General features: G+C 46.8%; 3 protein-coding genes across 6 annotated transcripts in view; 2 read left to right on the top strand and 1 right to left on the bottom strand.

The window, feature by feature from the left end:
* Positions 1–23,982, bottom strand: part of LOC126923137 (uncharacterized) — a 141,836-nt gene that overhangs the window by 55,874 nt on the left and 61,980 nt on the right. The window lies entirely within an intron of this gene.
* On the top strand, positions 6,276–8,937 carry LOC126923131 (opsin, blue-sensitive). The gene is made up of 8 exons (XM_050736272.1): positions 6,276–6,634; positions 6,910–7,101; positions 7,300–7,515; positions 7,603–7,733; positions 7,832–8,004; positions 8,120–8,277; positions 8,389–8,484; positions 8,568–8,937. The coding sequence occupies exons 1-8, from the start codon at positions 6,573–6,575 to the stop codon at positions 8,677–8,679; spliced, it is 1,140 nt and encodes a 379-aa protein (XP_050592229.1). The 5' UTR covers positions 6,276–6,572; the 3' UTR covers positions 8,680–8,937.
* Positions 18,048–23,982, top strand: part of LOC126923095 (tyrosine-protein phosphatase Lar) — a 278,024-nt gene continuing 272,089 nt past the window's right edge. For both annotated transcript variants that reach the window (XM_050736151.1, XM_050736143.1), the window contains exon 1: positions 18,048–18,571. The gene's annotated coding sequence lies outside the window, so the exon portion shown is untranslated. The remainder of the gene's footprint in view (positions 18,572–23,982) is intronic.

The raw sequence follows: 23,982 nt of genomic DNA, 5'->3' as shown, positions 1-23,982 counted from the left end.
ACGCGTTCTCCTATTATCGATTCGACGATCCTAAAGTTGGATTTTTACGAGGGCAACGACTCCTGCTTACACCTGATGGTACGCGATAACGAAGAAAAACGGAAAACGCGATATCTACTCGGATCGATTGGCGATGCCGTTCGTCTTGCTTCTTTTCCCTCGAACGCACAACGTATCTATGTACCTAACAAACGAGAAACTTTCTCGAGACGTTATCGGTATTTCCGCGAAGCTGGAACCGCGTTATTCTGTGGCGCATCGAGACGCGCTGACTCGGACGAAATCGCGAGCAATTCGCCCATTATCGCGAACGAGATTCTCAGGAACGCCTTAAAACGCTTAAGAACGTTAAAAGTGCCGCTAACGGGGAAATCGATGACGATTACGTTCGCGTTTTAAACGCGACAGCACGACCGTGGCGCCAGCAGCGATTTCGAACGGCACGGTGCAAGAGGCGTTTCAAAGCGGACAGAATTAAAATTTGCTCGTGCGAGGCGGCACATTGTCGATTGGTCGGAGCCTCCAGATGTCGGCTATACGTCATGCCGGTGCATTGTACGAAGAGAGAACGTTACGCGCAGCGGTTATATCAATTTTCAGTCAGCGGATTTCACCGCCCTTCGCAGCCCGACACGGTGCATACAAATTGCCATCGCGGCTGCTAACTAACCGTGCGAGTTTGATGAACGAAAAACGACCGGCCATAAATAATGTCGCGTAACAACGTTTCGAAACGATCGATGCGATTGTCGGTCGTGGGATGGACACGACGATCGCGAAGGAGCAACCGCGATTGCACTTGCGCTCTGTTACAGTCTTTCGAAGACGTTGCTCTCGTCCAAGATGCAGCGAATTCCGTATGGGATTTGCAGGAGGGAGGAAACGAGAGGGGTGGGACGAGAGAGGCGGGTGGGAAACGTAGAGACGCGTAACGCGGAGAAAAGTGCCGGTAGGAGGCATATAATGGCGAGTATTACGGGCACTTAGTCACTTTTGTGCTTCGGCCGGCATTGTGCTAAGACAAAAGATGGCGAATCCCCGGGAGCGATTCAACTGTCCCACACGAGCCAGTCGGCGGCACTCGAATAACTACGAGGGGCTCAGGGCAAAATTAAGCCGAGCGGTATGGCGCGGCAATTCGCGAGCGTTCACAAACACTCGCTCCTCTTATTCCTTCTCGTTTGTTACGGTCACGATACGCTTGCATATTCGCCGAGCGTACCTACTACTTGCAAATGGAAGCATGCTACTACCTTCTTCATGTTCGAGTCGGCCGCGCACCCGTGTCCGGGCCTCTGCTCGCCTCTACTCGCCTCTGAAAGCTCCGATACGCATTGTACCATTCCCCCTTTGTTATCTTTTTCTGTCGCGAGTTTACGCGGCGCGCCGCCCACCTCGCTGCTAGTTTCGACTCTGACAATAGCCGAGCATCTTCCACTCTTTTCGCTGCCTTTATTTCCTCCTTCGTTTCTCTCTCGTCCCTGCGGCCAACGCGAATTCGTTACGCTTCGAGCTACAGACCAGTTAGTTACCCTTTCCTGATTATTTTTCCTGCTTCGTCGTCGCGCACGCCTGTCCTTTGACGAACGTACCGTCGACTTCTTTGCCGCCCTCTCCACCGGTCACGATCAATTTCCTCGGAAGATTTTCAAAGTTGGCTAAATTTCCAAAAACCGAACAATATCTGCGGGAATGTGGAGAGGCTTGGCCTGCCGCGGTCGTCTGTGACGTCGGGGTTGGCAATTTCAAATCCGAGAACGCCGAAGAATCGAGGGAAAAGGAAGACGAACTAAACTTATAGAGAAATAGGCGGAACGATTCGGAAGACCACTCGGTCGCGGGCTCTTTCATCTCCAACATCAAAAGGCAATTCCTGAAATTATGGAGATTTTTCCGAAGAATTTCGCGAAATCGACGGTATTCTACGTAGGACCGCGCCCTCGTGCTCTTTGTCAGAATAAACGGTTCGGGGGTTGAGAAGAAGGACGGCGAGAGCGGAGACGGAAACGAGGCCGACGAAGGGGAAGAAAGACGACGAGAGAAGAGGGAAGAAGTCAGGCTCGGAACAAATGAGAGGTTATTTCAGGCGGCAGACGTATGTACGTATATTCGGTACCAACGTCTCAACCATCGCATCGGCCCGAGTTTCCGACTTTGCATTTTTACCGTGAAGCTCGCGGTTTGCCGTTAAACCTCTCGATCGTCTCTTTCTCTTCTCTTTTCTCCGCTGCTGGGAGTAGCTGCTGGGAGAGGCGCTGCAATAAACGATCAACGTGGATAATTGAAAATATAGCGCAGCGATAACGCAAGATGACGCGAAATCGGTCCACTGGCGCGTCCGACCACCGATCGTCCTTATCTACTAGCATCTCTCGTCGACTGTTGACGCGTGCAACTCTCTGCAGAAGCGTCTCAAGATCGTTCAACTTTCACGCTGCTTGCGCGATATATTTCCGTCCATGTCACGTGTCTCTGGATAACTACGTTTGAAATTCTTCTCTGACAATCAGATCGAAGTTATTTTCGCGCATTTTGAATTCATATAACACGATTAATTGATCGCAAACAGACTGTACGATCGTAAAAAGTCGGTATCGTAATTTTAGACGGCTATAATCTTCGACGAGACAATATCGTACTTTCGAGCGATTTTTTTTTTTTTTTTTTTCACCGGCACAGAATGTTATCATACTAGCGTCCGATATCTCGTCGCGTATATGTAGTTGATTAGTTTCGTCGTTGCCTCTAGAACAAAGAACGGAGAGGATCGGGCTCGCGGGAAGATAACGCGGAAACATCCCAGTACGTATCAGGAAAATGGGACAAGCAGCGCGTATAATACGGTTTATTGTGTACGAGATGAAGATCTCGGGTTCGTGTGTGTTTTCAGCTTCTTCGGTGCTTCTCCGTTGCTTCGTCCCGTACGAAAATACGTGGAAACGATACAGGATCGTCAAAGCGCCGGCAAGCGATAAGTAAAGTAAGAGCCGAAAGACAGCGAAGCGAATAATTTGTCGCTGTTCATCGTTGGCTATCGAATTTTAATTCCTCGGAAACGAGCAATTTTGTTTCGCAAACGCGCGCCAGTGACGCAACGCTGTATGACGTTGCAAACGTTAGATTCTAAATGATCACGCGTCACAGCCATTAACGTTCAACTCGCCGATATATCGACGGATTCCAAGGTCAAGGAAAAACGGGCCGGAATTGATATTCCCCGATGTCTGTCGCGTTGTAGTTTCGGGATCGATCGGATCAGCGCGAGAGTTACACGGAAGATCGGAAAATGTCGCGAAACGTCGATCGGACATCGATCGAGTCGAAAATCGCGAGACACCGTATCCCTCGGGGAGAAGGTACGATTAAGGAAGATGACGAATTGATTCGGCCGTAACGAGGGGAGAATCGTCGGATGGAGGGTAGGAGAAGTGTCTCCTCGTTTCGGTAAAGCCAGCGATACGACTCGTGGGACGCGATTTGAATAATCACGATGGCTGTTGAATCGGAAAAAGAGTGTCAATCTGCACGCTCGGTGCATGGAACTTTCTCGAACGAACGCGCGTGGAAAGCAGCGGGAATGCGGGAATACAGGAAGAGCGAGAAGCAGAAGAGAAACGCGCGGACCGCTGCCATTAGCGAGCGCGACTGTCGCGTCGTAGCGACGACGAGAACGAGGACGAGCACAACCCAACGGTGGCTGCCCAATTAGCGTTAATCCTTGTTAATCCGCGTCTCTCCAATCTGCATCCCTTTGTTCTTCGTTCGGGCCGCTTCGCGGCCCGACTATCGCGACAGTTTACGACCAGAATATTTCGAGTTGGTAGCGAAGGTTTGAGCCGAGGGGATAGAAGGGACGCGGGACAGGAGGATGGAAACTAAACGCGGAAGCGGGGAAAGCGTCGATACCGAGGGAAAAGTAAGCCGGAACGACGACGGGATTCCTAGCTCTCGGTGAGCTTCCACGGCAATTTTATTCACGACTGTCGATCCTTCCGGCGGAACGTTGACGAGAAGGAAAGGGAGCGACGCGTCGACGAACTCGAGAAAATATCGCGTAACGAGCGTGGCTCGAAACGGGCCACCGGCCTCGCCACTATCGGCCTGCTGAAGACACCTTCTCCTGTCTTGTAAGTCAAAATCACGTCGACGCGTGTAGTGGACGTAACGACGACGAGGATAACGAGAGCAACGATGATAATGGTAAAACAACGAGGTTTCGACGAATGGAAGCCGCGATACCGAAAGAAAACGTGCTCCCGATCGAGGAACGGCCCGATCGGCACAGGCCGCTAGCCAAAAACTCAACTGCGATCCTTTCTCCGCCACATCGACCGGTGGAACGTTGTCCGGAGAACGAACGCGCGAGACGAAAAGTCGGAACGTTGTGCACGGTGTTCATGCGAGTTGCAGAGATTCGCGAAATCGGCCGTATCGGGAGAGATTGTTTCCGATACACGGCGCGAACAAAGAGGAACGACGCGCTTAGAAATATTTGTCTCTTCGGAGCGACGAGGCATTGTCCTCCCATCGACGATTCCTCTTCTCTGTGTGGACGCCTGCGACCGAACGACGAGACAAAACTCTGGGACACGCGCACAAAATCAAAAGTACGATGGCACGAAGGACGGCGGTTCGTTCGACCAACGGATACAGAGAGATAGACGGCTAGACAAAGGGGCGGAGAGACAAGGAGAGCGATCAATGAGAGATGACGGACGCGGCCACGAGACCACGGACCACGAGCCACGAGATCGACGAAGAAGGGAACGCGTTTGAGCGGCTCGACGTACCGGGTCGAGGAAGAGGGAAGAACGAGGACCGGCGTCAGCGGTCGCTCCACTCACATTGTTACCATAATCGGCCTCGGTTGGGCCCATTGTTTGTCATTCAATTTTCCCGCTGGATTTCCACCGCGGACAATGGCAGGAACGCTTTATAAGTCGCGGGAATTACACGGGCGAACAAAGCTCGTAAATATATCCGTTGAATCGTGAAAAACGTCCTGCTACTACTACTACTACTACTACTACTACTACTACTACTATTACTCTCTCTCTCTCTCTCTCTCTCTCTCTCTCTCTCTCTCTCTCTCTCCCTATATCTCTTGCTGTTGCACGCAGAATGAAACTCCTCTCCTCTCCACTGCGCTCTCTGTGCTGCTGCATCGCGACATCACGTTCCACCCTTTCCATTCTGGCTGATCCTCTCACGTCACCCTATTCGTCCCGCACATCGTATCGTTCTTTCTGTTTCTAGGTTGCGTGTAAAACGCAGGGCGGCTGTGTTCTTTCGCGCGGACGCGCTTATATCGGGCACCCGACTGTCCTCGGCTGGTACATACCGGAGGCAACGTACCAACCAGCCGACAAACTGGCCAGCGGCTGGAAACGCAACGGATACCGAGGCCGGCGTGGAGTGTACGCGCGAACGGACCAACGGCGACCATTCTCGTAAATCAGTGGAACTCCGGCTCCGTTCCGGGACAATTTTATGATTTAATCCGGTGAATGCGCGAAGGCTGTGGTCGCGGTAGCTTCGAAACCCGAGTTCGCGATATACCGGCTGCACTTGCCGAGATGAATTTCACACGGCGCCAAATGGTGACCGCGTGTAAAAATGGTTTGCGGCGGCCGATGGGTGGGACGGCGAATGGCCGGAGGGTGGTTCGGCGGACGTCGCGTCCGAATACAGAGGACGGAGTACGGGGTTAGCGGGTTGAACGCGAGGAGACCGGGCGACGCAACACGACGCAACCGTTCGACGCTCAACCAGCGTGAAATTTCAGGACGCTGACCGACGTGCGTCGCAATTTCTCCGAATTTTCGATCGGTTTGAGAGCGTTATTTGGTTAAACCGATAACAAAACGAACCCTCGATTACGAGATTGACAGCGCGCATCCAATCGATTCCCGGCCGAACCTGCACCCTCGTAATTTCCCTCTGACGAGTCTCTCGACTGCCTGCGAATTTTTCGGACGCCAACACGACTCGACGATCCGCGAGTTGCTCGTCGATACGAGAACGCTCTATTACGCGTTCCTACGATCGTCTGGCTCCGTTTCCGAAACGTCGCCTTGATCGGAGATTAAGAATCGTCGCGAAAGGGCATCGCGTCACGAAGGATAGAGACCATGGGAGATCGGTTCGCGTGACCGCCTAGACTCAGCCAAACAAAAGGTTTCTCGTATTCGTAAATCGCAAATCGAATTAAACTCTCAAGCGGCACGCCATTCCCGATCGCGACTCGTCGTGCGTATAAAAGGAACGGATGGCGATCAACCGAGTCAAGTGAGTTGCGGGACGTATTCACAACCTCTCTGCCGCGTCTCACTTCAAGCCGCGGGTTATCGCCGCTTTTTATTCTTTCCCGATATTGTCTTTCGTATCCACACACGCGTACACGCAGCTTCCGCGTTCGACGATCGATCAACAATCGGAGAAGAAGATAATATTCGTCTGTCCGTTCCGCTTTCCGCTTGTGATCATCGAGCCATCGCGATCCGTGTCCGTTGCGAAAACGTCGTTAAACGAGTCCCGCGTACCGAGCGTCGAGTTGTGCGAGTCGTGCCGGGATGTTATCGCATAATGAGACTGTCGTTAACGGTCCATTGGCTTTCATCGGCGAAGAAACTGGGTGTGTACACGCAATCCCTGGACCTTCTAAATCCTTGCGAGACGATCGAAAAATACGCAACTACGTAGTACTCGTGTACTTTGTTCCATAAACGAGAAAAGTTTACCGACTCGAGTACTCGTGATCGAACAACGATCCTTCGAGACAAAGCGCTAAGACGCAGGAGGATATTTACGATCTCTTCGGTCGCGCGTCGATTAACATCATCCGTCTCCCCAAGCAATCTTTACGAAAACATACGACGATTAACTATTGTTCGTTTGCTCGTCATCCAGGTATGTTCCGTCGATGCGAGAAAGATTCCTGGGATGGAACGTACCGCCGGAGCATTCGGATCTCGTGCATCCCCACTGGAGAGGATTCATAGCACCGGGAAAATATTGGCACATTGGATTCGCGCTCATCTATTCGATGCTGCTCGTAATGTCTCTCGTAGGAAATTGTTGCGTCATATGGATATTTAGCACGTAAGTTTGAAATTATTTCGGAGGGTTGGTGGTGCCCTCCCTCGAGAAACGGTGGAATGCTCGTCCGCCTGCGGATCGATCGTTGGCCGTTTCTCGAAACTATACTTTGCCCTATACCGACTACCGTCATACGTCGTCGGAATGTGACGTCGTACCGATCGAACCGCGGATACTCGAGTTCGGCCTGTGTGTTTCCAGATCGAAACCTCTGAGGACGGCTTCCAACATGTTTATAGTCAGCTTGGCGATATTCGACATAATAATGTCCTTCGAAATGCCGATGTTAGTGATAAGCAGTTTTATGGAACGTATGATCGGCTGGGAAATCGGATGCGACGTCTATGCGGTCTTTGGTTCGATCTCTGGCATGGGACAATCCATTACGAACGCTGCCATTGCCTTTGATCGATACAGGTTACGATTATTCCGTTTGATTACGATCCGGTTACGGTCGACATAAATCCTGCGAAGATACTAAACGCGCTTTGCTTCTTTCCGCAGAACCATTTCCTGCCCGATCGATGGACGGCTCAACTCGAAACAAGCCGCGATAATCATCGCTTTCACGTGGTTCTGGGTGACACCGTTCACTGTTTTACCGCTACTAAAAGTCTGGGGTCGATTCACTACCGGTAACAAATTCACGGAAATTTAACTACCTCTCGTTCTTTTTCTTTCATTTTTTTTTTTTTTGCCCCTCTCGCGTGTTATTTCAATCGAATTATTCCAGAGGGATTGCTCACCACTTGTTCGTTCGATTTCCTGACGGAGGATCAAGACACCAAGGTCTTCGTCATGAGTATCTTCATCTGGTCCTACGTCATCCCTCTAACCTTCATCGTATACTTCTACTCTCAATTGCTCCAATCTATTCGCAATCACGAGAGAATGTTACGAGAACAGGTCGGTGTCTACAAATTTCTTTTCCCCTTCTTCTTCTTTTTCTCTCCCCTTTTTTTTTTTTTAATATCGTTAAACGATCCAGCTCTAACGGACTTTCTTCGTTTCTGCTCCATAGGCAAAGAAGATGAACGTAAAGTCATTAGTCTCGAATCAGGACAAGGAAAGGAGCGTGGAACTGAGAATCGCCAAAGTGGCATTTACGATATTTTTCCTCTTCCTTCTAGCTTGGACACCGTATGCAACCGTGGCTATGATAGGAGCATTCGGCAATCGGTAATTTCTACGTTTCTACGCAAGCTTTTCCCCATTCTTCTTCTTTTTCTTTTTTTTTTTTTTTCTTTTTCTATGACGTGGTTACGATGACAAATCTAATCGTCTTTGTAGAGAGCTTTTAACGCCTATATCTACGATGTTACCCGCCTTGTTTGCCAAAACGGTATCTTGTATCGACCCGTGGATTTATGCGATCAATCATCCGAGGTAACTAATCACTCGTGATACTCTCCACGATATCGTGGACGTGAATACAAACGAAACGATTATCGCTCTCCATCTCTGTGCAGATACCGACAAGAATTGCAAAAGCGTTGCAAATGGATGGGCATTCACGAGCCGGAAACAACTCACGACTCCGCGTCTGTCCAGACCGAGAAGATTAAATCGGACGATGCATAAATCGAGGGTCTCAAACTTTCTACATTGACGCGCTTATGGGCACGATCGGTTTTTGCAGTACGGGATCGAGACACGCTAAAAACAAAACCACCACCAGCGTGATCTCGATCTTCGTATAAATACGTAGAATCTCGGATTCCACGTAATTACGTGAAATTGTAAAATTGTAAAATATTATACGATCGTAGCGATACGTGCACCGATATCAACGATCGTACTATTATTAAAGAAGCATTATTAAAGTAAATTCCACGGCAAGCTGTTTTATTGAAATTTGCCCTCCGATCCACGCTATATTTACGCCGATTAAACGTCATATTGAAACATCTATAGCGTTCCATCGTTGGTCGAGCTTTCCTCGTGAATGCGTACGAGAGGTTGCGCGCTATAACGTGCGCTGCACCGTGCGCGGTAACTTGCGCGGGTCGATCGACTTGAATTCAAAGCCATCGAAGTCAATTACGCTTATCGATGCCTTAACGCGAGTAACAAACAATTTCGCAAGATTTCTTCTGGCGAAGAAAACGGGTAGCCTTTCGTCTAATGGAAATAAACCGTGTTGAAAATTCTTGGAATATAATTAACTCGTTGTTCCGAAATTCTCGGCGCACTACTCGTCGAAAAAAGCGTGCGCGATGAATTTCCCTTTGATAACGAGCCTCTCGTGACACGCAAGCTTCTTTTTCTCTCATTCGGCGCGCAGAAGAGAGGAAAGAAAAGCGTAGTTTCTGCCTTTTAGCGCTTTTTACGGAAAATTGAGAGGGTCTTGTTACATTCTCGTTATCCCGATCCCCTTAACACTCCTGCAACTTTTCCTCCTAAGATTCGCAGAAAGCGATGATATTTTTACGCGAGGCGCGTCCTGAAAGAAACTATTTCGTTACACAGATTCGCAAATATAACGCTACGCGAGGTATAACGTTTCTTTGGTAAAACGAGAGAAAACATCTTGATACGGCACATATTTTTCAGCAGAAATGAAAGCCGACCATACAAACCGAAAGTATATTATTGCCAGGTCTCTTAACGCGTAATTTCAATTTACGGTAATTGCATAAAAGGCCAGTAACTTCTAATTATCGATTCGTCGTTCATTTACATATCGCGTATATATTCGGTTCGATGGAAGAGTGGTGTTGCTAGAAGTCGATCAAAGTTTCCGGATACTCGCGAACGGCAGCGTATAACGAGAAACGCAAGAGGATATCGATGAAGTAACGAACGATAGTTTTTATCGTAGAAAGATTTCGGTTCATCGAGAAAGGCTAAAGACGATTACGTGGACGTGGGACAGGACGGTGAAAGTTTAGTCCCGATGGTTGCAACGTTACGAGTCGGTGGATCGTGTAGGTACGTGTAGATAGTACACTCGCGTGGCTCCCCGGACAGTAGGCGGAGTCAACGGATAGCCCGGCAGTTCAGTTAATATGCAGTTAGTACGTCATTTGTTTCTCGCCGCTGGGAGGGCTTATCGTAATCTCTAACGTCATGGCTCCCCACGATCTCTCGCGTTAGCAACGCTTGCCTCGCAGATCAACGAATTCGCGGATTCTGTGCATACAGCGCATTAAACGCGATCACGAGGATTCGGCCGATTAGACGAAAACACTTCTCCGATATCGAAAAGTAGCGGAGAAGAAGCTGACTTACTTTCTTCCTCCCTTCTCCTCCATCCTACAATTTTTATTCGGAATCGATTTACGCGGTAACTTCGCTGATTCGTCTGAGGTACAGTGTACACGCGACTCTTGCATCGATAGAATTTCCAATCAACCGAAATTCTATGGTATTCGCAGCCGTCGAAGAACCGTTCTCCCTCGCAGTCCGTGTCGCGCACGCGACTCTCGCGCAATCAAAGTTTTCCATGGATCGTTCGTCCCGCTATGGATAAGCCGAGAAAGGAACGACAAGGGCTGGAGAAAGGTACGGAGAACAGGGAAGAGAAAGGGAGAGACAAGTTGGTAAGGCGGGAAGGAGGGCAGGAAGAAAGGAAGCGAGTACAGTTTGACAGGGCGAGAGTCCTGGTTTCGAAGAAATCCTTGATTAGATGTTCCCGTCAAAGGAACCCTTCGTTTTCCGTGGATCGAAGAAAAAAAGACGGGTGGTAAGGGGCCGAGTAACGAAGACAGATAAAACGCAAGTGGGAAAAGAGCGAGCGACAGCGAGCGTGGAAGCATGGAAAGCGTGGAATCGGTTTGGGGAGCGAATTAAAAATTGTTCCAGTCGGCGAACATCGAGGAATCGAGGAAACCAGAAAAAGAAGAAGGGGAGAAATAAAGAGGCGTTTTAATCGAAGAGGTCTTGGAAGGGATTGCGCCGTTCCGAGAGTAAAAAGGAACGATCCCACTCGGTTTAAGATACATCCCATCCTATTTCCTCAGGTCGTACCGGCGACGACCAGTTATGGATGTTGAAAATTCAATTACGCGGGATTTATGGCTGCCGACGCTGGGCATATTTATTGTCCTGGCATCTCGTTCTGAGGTGGCTGGCCGAGTCTTCCATTTTCGCATCGAGGGAACGTCCAGTATCAAAATATTGCCTGCAAATACGGACGCGTTCCATCGTATTCGAGGGTTACGTTCGATGCTTTCCTTTCTTTTATTTAAGCTAGTTCGATTTCAAGTATCGCCAACCACGTTTCTTTCCTTTAGCGGTTCTCGCGTCGTACGGTTCACCCTCAAAATGGCAAAATACAGGAAACCAGTCGAACGATCGAATAAACGAGAATCCGTTTTGGAGTCGCCTACGTTGTTGCACGCGTTTGGCATTAAGATAGCACAGACAATGTTTTATAGCGTTTAGGTGCCTCGCTTTACGGGGCCGTCCTTTTTAAAGCTGTCTTAATCCCCGTTAAGCACAGGGTAATAAACTCCACAGTGCTCATTAAGGTAGACTGTATAGTCTTTTTGTTCGTGGCACGAGATGTATATTAACGCGGCCAATAAATATCATCCTTATCGGCGGCGTTTCGCCACCTTGTTATCGCGTATTGATTTTCCACCACCAAAGTCGCATGGTGAAACGCGACCAGGACTTTTCGAATTTTCGAGGACCATCGGACGAGTAGGCAAAGGAAAGACGAAGTCGTTAGGCGGACGATGCGTTGCCACGACCGTGGTTCATCGAAGCGACAAGCAAGATCGGCTCGTCGTGCCGAGATGGCAGAGCGAATCGCAACTTCGCGTTCCTATTCGATCGCGTATTTCATTCGAAACGTCAGACAGAATTCGGCTGTAAAACTTCCGTTCGAATAGAATTTGCTTAGCCCGCGAACTCCATCTTCGACGATCTTATCGGTGCGGCGCAACGATTTATCTCTCGCGCCACAAATCTCTGATACGCTTTATCGATATCGTTGGATTCGAGCAGATGTTTGCGGTAAACGAGAAACACGTGCTCCTTAGTAACTGTGCAGTTTATGCGCCAGTGTATCGCAACGTTACGCGTTTCCCTGCTCGTTCCTGTTAATCAACCGATTCAAGACGCTATTTAGTTAAATTCGCCGTGCGTCAGGACGGAACGAAAGACGCGAAGACGAGGGAGAAGCGCGTACAGGAGGCGGGGAACGTCTGATAGCAGGGAATTACGCGAGAGAGAAGTTCGAGGGAGGAAAGAAAACGGCGAAACTAATTTCAAAGCTGTTAAGAGCATTACGAAAGTATGTCCTCCGACGGGCGTAGACGAGCGTAGACGGGCGTAGTTAGGCGTGGACTGGTGTAAAAGTGTATCCGGAGACGCGGGTATTTACGGATACGTGGAATATTGGACGCGAGAACAAGTACCGCGTAGTACGGCGGAAGATAAAACGAAGGTGCAGCTTTAGCAACGAAGTCGATGAGAGAGACTGGCGTTTCGCAGCGATTAGAGATGCTCGGGTTAAATCCTTTCGAAACGGGAGGCCAGGGATTTCGAGACAAAACTGCACGCCGAGAAGAGGAAGGGAGAAGAGTAAAGGGAAAACAGGTGAACGAGTTAAATCAGAAGGACGGAGAAGAGAGAAGGAGAGACTGATTAAAGTGGAAAGAGCAAGTTGGCCCAGTGTGATGCAGCGTGGACAATAGTTGGCCGTCGCGTCGTCGAGGGGTTGGCCAGAGGAAAGGTTGGAAGAGGAGTCAGCTGAGAGAGACCGGCATGGGGGAACCTGTGAACCCTCTCCTACGGACCGAAATACTAAAGCGAGCTTAAGTGCGTTGCCATAGGGACCAGCTGGAGTCGAGGGGGCGAGAGAACAGTGGATGGGGGGATTGCCGCGAGAGAAGGTCGTGCCACGTCCCGTCTATGCCGCGTAGTTTCCGAAACGCGCTAAACCGCTCGGAAGTAGCCAACGTCGAGATTTGCTCGCTTTTCTTCGCTGGCAATTCTCGATCGTAGATGCGCGTTTACTTGGCATCCTTAGACTCGCGTGAACGGACGCATTCGACGAAAGGATGAACAGCCTGTTTCCCGCTATCGCTATTGTTCGCCACCTCTGTACTCGCTAAACGTTTCGTTCCTCTTCGCTTTGACGTTTCTCGCTTTGGCGGAACCACGACTCAACGCGATTTCGAAGAAACATCGCATCTCCTGCTCGATCGTTGTACGTACATCGCTACCAACCGAACAGGGCATAGCATTACTCGTTTTATTATTTGCAGCGCATGCTGTCGCACGTCCGTAACAATACTTCCGTAAGTCTGTAATTTGCATCTCGTTGCTGATGTATTCCGTGTCGTTCGTGTATCAGCTCGCTGGCACGGTCGTTAAACGAATTTCCTCTTTCCTTGATTCTCCTTTTCTCTTATCCGCTGCAGAACGCTGCTACAGCATTCCTTTTCTCGTCCCTGCGAACGATTCAAGAATTCCTCTCGGTAGTTGACACGGCAGTCGCGCGAGAAAAATGAAAACTTGATTATTCGCTTCACGACTTGCTCGATCATAATTGCGACTGGCTACGATCGACGCGAAACTGTTCGTGGCCTGGAATAAGAAAACTTGCTCAACGGAAAACCAAGCGTTTCAGGCCTCTCGCGAACCACGTTTTTAAAAGTTGTGTTTAAAATTTCCGATTTTACATTTGCGGCCGGTGAACCCGCGTGAAACGCGTTAATGGCGCGCTATTCCACAGTCGATGGATGTACGCGCCTCTTACGATTTAACTTCTAGACCATATTAATATGCCTTCTGCGCGAAACTTATGGCAAACAAAGGTCGACGAATCGACCGAACGAACAATGAAATTTTTAGCCACGCCGTTTCTCCACCACTTTCGAGAGTCTTTCAGAGAGCTCCGCAGGAAGCAGAGAAGGGGTGAGATGTTTTCCCTCGAGTCGATACTTGCTCCCGTCGTCTTTTCTTTCAAACGTAATTCCACATTCGTCTTTTCTTCTTCGATGATCGTTTTCTACACGCGTACCTTCGCCCTCTTTTTCCGATCGTTCAGCTGTTTCGCGGTTCCTTACTCGGATCGTTGTCCCATCGAGCTCTATAAGGAGCGGAAGCTTAGACTACGTGGAAAGCGAGAAAATACCAGCGGAGGAAGAGATCATCGGACGGAAACTAGGCGAGCTCGGCCAGCTGCAATACCGCGATATACAAACTTATTGGCGAAACTCGCGAAACTTCCGCAAGGTTTCGAGAATTTCAAGATGGCGAACATCCGCATTCCGGATTAGAAGAAAGGAGGAACAAAGGTCTCTGGAAGCTGCTTTATCGGTGGAAATTTTCCTCCTCTCTGCAATCAAAAATTCGTCTTGCCTCGCAACAAAGTATCCCGTCGAATCGTTCGATGTTCCATGTTCCATGTTCGAACAACTCGCCGCAACTCGCGTTGAGTTGACTCTATCGAAGTAATCACGAGTCGTGCCCATTTCTGATTGGCGCGATAAAATTAACAGGGATTCGTTTGGCGCGCAACTCCAATTGTAAATGGCACTGGTTAATTGGGTCGACCATCTGACGATTCGATGTGAGGAAATTCGAGCTTGGTCACGATAATGAGCCGTATTAATTATAAACACGTCGCACTGCCGTTAATTACTCAAGTTGGAAGTGCGATAGCACGTTTACATTCCCAGCATCTCTTCGATCTGTACAATTCGCATTGTCGCCGAGCGAACCAACAGTTTTTAACGCGATGGCCTCGTTCGAACGACACGAACATTCGTCGTTTGTTACCTCTTTACCTCTTCGTATCTATCTGTTCCGGATCAACGTGTTCGCAAGGCACGCCTGCTAAAATTTTTACCAACCTTCTCCCCGATTAAATTTCCCCTCTTTCACCTTGCAGAGGGAGACGAGGGATATTGTAACGCCACACCTTTTCCGTTCATGGCGTGTCGATAGTTCGTTTCTCTTCTGTCGTATTTCCAGATACCAGATTATTATTTCACATTTTCTTATCTGCCTTACTGCGTCAAATTTAACCCCCCGCCGGAAATTCACTTATTTTTACCTAAAATCGAGTCGTAAGTCTTCGTTTCTCGTTTATCGATACTTGGCTTCGATTAAAAGCTCTTTATGCCGTTAAACGTATCAGAGAAATCAATGAAATTCAAACTGTTCTTTCAAGTGGCAGCGAATTACACGTTTTACGAACACTTGTAAGATCCGTGGATCAAATCGAAGCAGCAAGCGTACCGTACTACTCGGTCCATGTAAATTGTTCGTAAAAAGGGAAAGCGGAATGTGATAAATAGGATAATGTAGAGCCATCGATCGATAGAGAACGAGAAGAACGCGAAAACAAAGAAATCTGTCGATACTCTCATTGGTTCTTGCTAAACCGAAAATCGTTAGAGAAAAGGTAAAAATAAGAGTCGACGTGGGATGTAAGCGCAAATCGTCCAACGAATCGATTCCATTATTCGTAATAACAAGTAAACGACCGCTGTAAGCTACGCGCTTGCTAATATAGAAACGAACAAGAATAGAAAGAAAGTAAGGCGGAAATACGAATGTCGCAGGCCGAGCAGGTTACAGCTGAATAATGACTGCTGCAAGGGAAAAAGTATTAGTTCGCGAGCACGAAGCTTTCTCTGTAAAGCACGTTCTCTACATCACTCGCCTTTTGTCGATGCCATCCGCTAACGAGAAGTGATAACAAAACCATCTTGCGAAACCTCAACTATTTTTCCCGATGTAGCTCGTTCCAAGAGCAAAAGAAATTCTTCGACGAATTCGCAACGCTGTACGATCGATATTTTGGACATTTTTTTTCTTTTTTAATTTTTTCCCATTCCAAACATGCTCGGCTACAGGTAAATTAACAGTCGGATCTCACTGACAACACTGCGACCAGATACGTATCTGGCGTGTCCGTATATTAGGTTGTCCGGAAAGTGTCTTTCCTTTACAGACGAATCTTTTACAACGACGCACCTTTATACAAACACGAAACCTAATCTGTCGAACGTTGTGATCTTCATTTCGACAGAACAAAATGGATCATACGTAATTCGATAAAACAATATAAAACGAAAAATGTCGTGCACCCATTATTTCCTTATAAAACTTTTCGGACGACCTAACATATGTTCTGTATGTTAGCAACGACACATTTTCAAGACTCGTAGCAGGCAATTAGCTTTCGAACGATTTATGGCAAGCACTTGGACTACGTGTGAACAATGAAAAGCCAGACGAGATCGCGCAAACGTCTATAGATAGCTAGCGAATCGAGATCGCGTAGCTAACCGCTGTCAAAAGTTTTGATCGACGCGAGAGAGTTTAAGGTTTCAAGTTGCAGTGTTTTAACGCTGATTACGATACGGATTCGATTCAGACTCGAGTCGATTTTAGATTATTATACATTCACGATCTAGCTATCTATGATTTACTCGCAGCTATTTAAGAAAATTTGTGCAACGTTGCGCTGCTTCAAAGAATAAGAATATTATTCCTGGAAGAATCAATGGGAGAATGGGAAAACTAGGCTGCCTTCTAGTAAGACAACTACCACGAACGGCGCTGTACTCACGGAGTGCATCGAACAGAAATTACGTATTGAATGATTCGACCATGCAGTGATCTCTCTGATTAATAGAAATTTCTAACAATAGACTGACAAAGTGATTACTTCGCTGGCAAAATCGAGAATTCGTTCCGTTTATCTAGATTTCTGCGACTAACGCTCGAATCTCGTTATCGAAAATCATTCGCTACCTTCGATAGCAACCAACGACGCGAAAAGTTTCACCGTAGAAATTGTTGCGTGTAACTGCTCGATGATCAAGACGGGAAAAATCATGGAAAATGGGCGAGCGTTGCACGCTCTTCCAAAAGAAGCGATAAAATCGCGTGAACGCGCGAAAATTAGAAACTGTTTTTTCCAACGCGGTACGTTCGGCAGTTGCACGGTCGAGACCATAAAAGTTAACGAGCTGTTGGCGAGAAATCGTTAAAAGTTAGCGTTGAAAATTCGTGAAACCGGATGCAGGGTGTCCTGCAACGGGCGTAATTAAATGTACGGACACAATTTGTTCTGATTTTGGTTGCAACGCCTTCCAGTAGGCACCACTTTTCTCTCCTCTTCTTCGTCGTGCTGACTGTACGTCGAGGAATACGTATAGAGTACGCGCGTATCGTCTGATAAACCTAGCTAAAGTGCACTCGTATTTGAAGTGGTGAATTCGCGCGGCGAGATCACGCGAATCAGCGTCGCGTTATATTTTCCAGGATATTTTCAAGAGACGTCGTGTTTTTCAAGGATCTCGTATTTGAGGACGCGATTCCGTCCGATGATGATGTCGTCGCTCTGATCATATGGCGCATACTTGAAACGCTTTGGTTGAGATTCGCGCGTGAAAATATCGCTCGACGAGAAGCTACTAAATAACGCGATCTGCCGGCTTATTCGACGCGACGAAATTTAAATACGCGCGACCAACTTTTTTCGTTTCCATTTTTGTCCCCGTTTCTTTGACTCGTTCTCTTAAAAAGCAAAAAAAAAAAAAAAAAAAAATAGAAACAAAAATAGATATAAAAAAAAAAAAAAAATGAATGGCAGTGTACCGGTCGCGCAAAAACCGATTCGATTATTCCGCGATAGGAAACTGACGTGGATATATAAAGAGAAATAGAAAACGAGAAGGAAAAATGCAAGTGGCGATATTTACAAAGAGTTACGACACAAGCGATACGGTTTTCCACATTTCCATGGTTTCCCCGTTCGAAATCGAGTTAGAGCAGCGAAAGGACTCGGAGGGCCTTCGATAGCCCAACGACTTCTTCGATGGGATTTTGATTCCGCGAGAATTTTCTTGACCACCCTTTATAGGTGCGACACAGGCGAACTATGTGCCGCAGCACCTACACAGACGAGGATAAGCGAGGAAAGCCAGAGCATGCGCTCGGGTATCGCAAATGTACGAGCTTCGGTTCTCGCTTTAGTCGAACCCCGGTAACGGTAGGGGTAGAACGCGCTCGGACGACTATTCGACAACGTGCTCGCCACAGGACAAGGGGTATTTTGTCGATGAAAAACGAAACCGAGTATCTACCACTTCGACGTGATTCTCAGATTTGAACGTAATGTCGCGGACTCGTAAGAGTTTCCATTCCAATTAGTTTCTAGCTATTGGCAAAGCAGGTCGTCCGCAAGTCCGACGAAACGCGAGGGATATAGCGCGAAGAAAAGGACAAAACGGTTTTGCAAATGCATTCGCGCCGATCATCTAGAGGCAAGTTCTTCTGGTAATTGCGACATCGGTGGCAGTGGCGATATCTATACCGGTGATAGTGATAGTGGTGAAAGTGGTGTTGGTGCTGGTGGTAGTGATATTAGTGTCAGTGATATTGACGACGGTAGTGGCGGCACGTGAACCTTTGGCGAACACGTTACAAAGATGCGGTAAATTTTTCCATTGCCCTTCGAGCACGCCGAACCTCCCCGAACGTCGACTATCCTAAACAGGTGAGAAAACAAATATTCTGCGTGTTAATGTACGAGTCGTACGGATATACGATGTCGAAGCAGGTAACTGGATTTTTAAAATGTTCGAAACTTTGCTGCCAAAGTATTTTTTAAATATATAATGAATAATTTCATCGATTCTCTCTATCTTTTCGTTTCCTGGCGTTGATCGATTTGACGAATAAACGGTCCGTATCTTGCGCGTTATCTTAGGGTTGTTTCGCGGAGCCAGCGTCATACGCTAGATTATAGAGCAAAAAGTGTACTGTGTACGAAATTTGTCGAATGTTAATGTACGATCAGGGCGGTAAAAGAGAAACGAAGTCGATAAACACGATAATACGAAGCAACTACACGTCCGTTTAGGGAGCAATGGTACGACCACGCGTAGAATCGTTGCAACTCGTTAACGAGTCCAAGAACTCTTAACAACGTTACGTCGTTTCATCGCAAACTTCAGAATATACAGGATGAATTTTCGATTCGCGTTCCCGCCGACTTCGAAATAATCGACTTTCGATGAAAATTTGCAAATCGAACAGGATAGGCGCGTGTAGCTTTAGAACGTTTTTCCATGCTGGAAGAAAACAAGAGTTCGCTGCACAGATTCTAGGTTGGCAATTAACCAGCATGAAACGATAGATATCGCTTGTGTTTGGACTATACATATTGCCGATAGTTTTCGCTTTCCGGAGAAATTTAATAGAATTTTAAATTGAGAGGATATTCATACGTGATCCACGTTAATCGTTCAAAGGGGAAATCGGATTTACGATTACGATACGCATGAAGATCATAGGGAAGATACACGCGATAAGTACGTTTTTGTTGATTTTTTTCCACAGCTGCCATAATTATATTGGCAAATTTTAGAGGCAATCCGAGGTTACAAGGCATTTACCGCACGCATAAATGTATTCTGTAGGAAATTAGTATACAGCACGAACGGCAATTTTAAGCATATAATAACGTGTGATTAGTAAGTAAGAAATGTTTTAATACCTTCGATATTTTGTTGTTGTTGTTGTTGTTGTTGTTGTTATGACAAGCGATATTTTTAATACACATTTTTGACTTCAATATCAAATAAAGAATTCATTACGGTATTTGGTAACGTAAGATCGATCGATAAAGTATTTCATCTCGAAATTGCTTTCCTATAAAGTATAGAAAATGAAACATCGTATTCCTCTCCTGTAGTCTGCACATGACAAATATTGATTAAAGGTAATGATTGCGAATTTAGGATTTCTACGTTCGTTCAACGTTTCGGATCGAAAGCTTGTCATCGAAGATGCTTCGATCGATCACGTAGGACGAGCTTCTGTGACCTTTCGGTATTCGGTATTCAGTTCCAGCACGAGATAAGTAAAGGGCCGATGTTAATTACCAACGAACGCTTCGATTTCCCCGACGTGCGAGTATCGTTTCGAATGAGATATTCCCCGGTTACCTTCGGCTTATTTAGCTTCTAGGCTTTCAGGCCAGTTCCTCGGAGATTTTCCAAACGTTTGGTTTTTTAACGTCAAAGCGTGAAACCGATTTTAACGCCGACCGAACCGTTCAATTTGGAGATGGCAATTTTGCCGATTCGACGATATACTCGTTTGAAAGTAAGCGAACTAACGATTCGACGATTACGTAAGAACGATTTAATAAGATTTCTCAAGGTTTTAGAATTTTTGTCTCTTATTCGTTCACCTATTCGACGAAATACATTTGTCAAAGTAATCAAACGATATGAAAATCTCTGTTGAAGCATTTTCTTTTTGCAAAATATTTTCCACCTTTTTCGGAAGCTCTGCAAACTTTTTTGACTGTTCAATCTTTCCATCCCTTCCATCTACGCTTTCCTCGGTTGTTTGCTACATCATTTTTTAAATATATTTTTTTTTCTCTATATACATCGAACTTGGAGTAATTTCTCAATCTAAATAGCTTCTTCAAGCTCTTGTATATCGAAGATCTGACTGTCTTCCTAGGATTATGCTTAATATAATGCTGTATTATTGATCGTACATCGAAATCGAGATTTTAAGGTATTTTTGAGATAACAAAGCTTTGAAGAGCTACTTAACCTACATCGATGAAAAACTTGGGAAATAATTTTATGTTAAAGCACGGAAAATAGGAGCAGAGATTTTGCTAGAGCTGATTTTAGAAGAAATTAGAACCATCGACGGAATATTTCATGCGAACAGTGCAAATTGGAAAAAGTTCAGTTGGCTCGTTTAAGGGTATTTTTTCAATTTGTTGAAAGAAAAGATAGAAAGAGAGAAATAGATGAAAAGAGATTTCAATTATTGAAAAAGAATTAACACGATTAGTTCTCTGAATAATTTTGGTATTGACGTTCCAATCGTGAAAAATCCAATAGAAATCCTATCGAGAGAATCGCGAGGACTTGAGACCCTTAGATTAGCAATTGCTAGACACTCTAATCTCTCCTCTAAGACGTCTCTTATACTCTCTTATACGGTCCTCTTCGTACAGTTACTTAACAACGATGGATGTAAAAACTTTCCATATAAAGCTTTCCACATTTTCTCTTTAGGCTGATAAGCTTCTGTATTATAGCCGTGTTAGAGTAGGTTTTTCCGTGCAATTGAAAATAATTAATATCGTATGATCAACGATTAACGATTTTAATTTAACATGTATCAATAATCGCCTCGTATTCGTTATACGAAGTAATTTCCTTTCGGATCAATTTATTAACTCGTAACAAAGTATTTTATCAGCGACAAATAATTATACACGAGATTATCAGTTAAGAATTTCCTCTTAACGATCATAGCTTATTGCAAGGCCATAACTAATTAAATCGATAATTTTCATAATTTTTTAGTATCTCTAAAGAGAAATTTCCATTAGATTCGTAGAATATTTACGAAATATTTCGAGAGCGAGTTTCATCTCAGGTTTCGTTTAATACGTTCTAACGTAATATCCGCGCGTTCGATGTTCCTAACTTTCGGCAACATTAATCTCATCGGCGATAACCTACGTAATGATTACGAGAACAACGAGCATATTCAACTGTACGAGAAATTGTTCCTGGCAACGGCCACTTCGCTCGATCGGTTGTATAATTGTCCACTCGGTATCCTTTCTTTGGCTTTTTTCCCGCCGAAGGAATTCAGCGATAACGAGTTCGATATCAAACAGTTGGATTGGATCAAAAGCGAGAGAAATGAAATTTCATCGAGGCGCGTTCGAACAGCAAGGACGATAACAAGGGGCTGATATTAATCTCATCGACGAGATGCCGAGGATGATTATGGCAGTGGATCGACTTGGTCGGTGTGTTCCTCGGGCATGGCTGGGCAACGCTGGTTCATGTTGAACCACGATGGACCGTGGAGGGTAACTGCTGGAAACGTTTTGTATCGCCGGAGGGAGAGATCGAGAGAGACAGAGAGAGAGAGAGAAAGAGAGAGAGAGAGAGAGAGAGAGAGCGTACACCGAAGAGCATGCGAACGAAGGGGAGAGACAAGCAAGAGAGCAAGCACACGACTACTCGTGTGTCGAGGCGCGTGTGTTAGGCGCGCGAAACCAGGTTGGTCGTTGGTAGTAGGCGACAGCAAACAGTTTCAGGAATGCGTGGCGTGTGTTTCGAGCGCGCTGATATGATTTAGGAATCGCTTCCTACGGTCCCGACTATCCAGCGGTTTGGTCGGTCTAGCTATGGCACCAGCGTTGCGGGATTTGCGTGCATCGCCGCTAAATGTTTCGCTCCTCTGAAACGCTGCTCCGATGCCACTGGCCAAGATTTACCGAGCTTACGTGACCTTTCGGCCGCGAAATTAGGCCGATTCATCATAGGCTAGCTGAATGCTTACGCAAGGATGCCGCCAACCTCTATTCATCGTCCTCTGATCGACGATACACGCCGTTCGCGTCTCACGCCGCTACCATCCGAACCCTCTGCCGAGTACCGATCGATCGATCCCTCCTGCCGAATATCGATTACGCGATTCCTCCTATCCAACATCGACGATGTTCGACGATGCTCGAAATCGCTTTACTGCTCCGGTTCCTAGGAATTCCTACTTAGCTCGCTCGGATCTTTCCGCGATATATATTAGCTTCGCAGCAATTCCGACGCCGCGGGCGTGTTTAAATTATAAATATGCAAGGGTCGAGAGCTAGCCCCGTCTTTCGTAAATGGCTCAGGCTAATTACGTAACATAAACGCAAGTGCACTCGTATAATTGCGCGCTCGGTTCTGGCATGCCTTGATAATTCGCCGCCGTTTCCCTATTTTTCGCCTCTCGTCCAACTTTTTACTCGAACCAGAAGATTTTTAAACGATAATTATATTACGACAGGTTGTCTGTCGCCGTCCGAATCGTACGCGCGTCGCTAGTCAGTTTCGTTCGCTGCTGAGAACGCTCGTCGATCGAAGGCAAACCAAGAATCATGCTTGAACGCATTCGAATTAAACGTACGTAGAACGAAAGTTTGGCAATTTGGTTAATTCGTTGCTTTTAATACCGTAGATCGTTGCACACTACGAGCAGCGAGTGGGGTCACAATAAGGGTGGTGATCGCACGGAGAACCGTGTCGGCCAGGTCGCTCGATATTGGTGAACACGGGACGATATTCGAGCGAACAAGCCTGGTTTTGCTGCATTAATTTTATTATCAATGTTTCCCGTTAAACTTTTGTAATTCTCCTGTAATCGCTGTACCGCTTGTTGCGTGGCTCGTTTCGCTCCGTGTTTTACGTCGTTTCGATCACGGTAGTCCATCGTAGCCAAACAATGTTACGGAAATTTTCCAAATACGATTCGTTTTATCGCGAGACAGAATTCCCTCGTACAGGTGAACTTTTATCGCGTTATTCATATCGATAACGAAGTAATCGACGATCGATTCGTTCGAGCGAGGGTGATTCCTTATCTTCTCCAAACGTAAAATCAATCGATCGTTCGTTCTCGTGCTGGGTGAACTTCGGTCCTTTGAGTAGATTCACGAACGGTACACGCTCTACCGGTGACGAGCGTCGCTTCTTGCTTTCGTTTTCCTTTCGCCAGATGCACCGATACCGTGAAATCTCCTTTACCTGTGCATTTCGCGCTTCCCTCATTTTCCGTCCTGCCCTCTCGGATCGGCACGAAACTCCGGTCCTCTTCCGCTTCTCCTTTGCTCTTTGCTCTTTACTCTTCGACCTTTGCCGCTTTAACGCTCGGTGAATTTTTCACCGTGCAGCTAGTGGCTGGTCGAGTACGAGTTGGTCGGATTCTCTCTCCGGGGATACGCGAACAGCCTGCAGGCTTTGCACAGTCTCGAGTCTCGTTTCTTCGGCTTTCGAGAACGCTCTCTTCTCCGCCGCGAAAACTTCTGATCGCTACTCTTTTCTTCCCCGGTCGATCCGATGCCACCGTTTACAGCGATATCACGATGCA

The sequence above is a fragment of the Bombus affinis genome, chromosome 13 (genome assembly GCF_024516045.1).
Source record: "Bombus affinis isolate iyBomAffi1 chromosome 13, iyBomAffi1.2, whole genome shotgun sequence".
NCBI lineage: Eukaryota > Metazoa > Arthropoda > Insecta > Hymenoptera > Apidae > Bombus > Bombus affinis.
This window is presented reverse-complemented; position numbering and strand designations above follow the sequence as displayed.

Coding starts and splice junctions, on each gene's coding strand:
- LOC126923131 (XM_050736272.1), top strand. CDS start 6,573: ATGTTATCGCATAATGAGACTGTCGTTAACGGTCCATTGGCTTTCATC. Junction 6,635..6,909: donor TTCATCGGCGAAGAAACTGG/GTGTGTACACGC, acceptor CTCGTCATCCAG/GTATGTTCCGTCGATGCGAG. Junction 7,516..7,602: donor ATTGCCTTTGATCGATACAG/GTTACGATTATT, acceptor TTCTTTCCGCAG/AACCATTTCCTGCCCGATCG.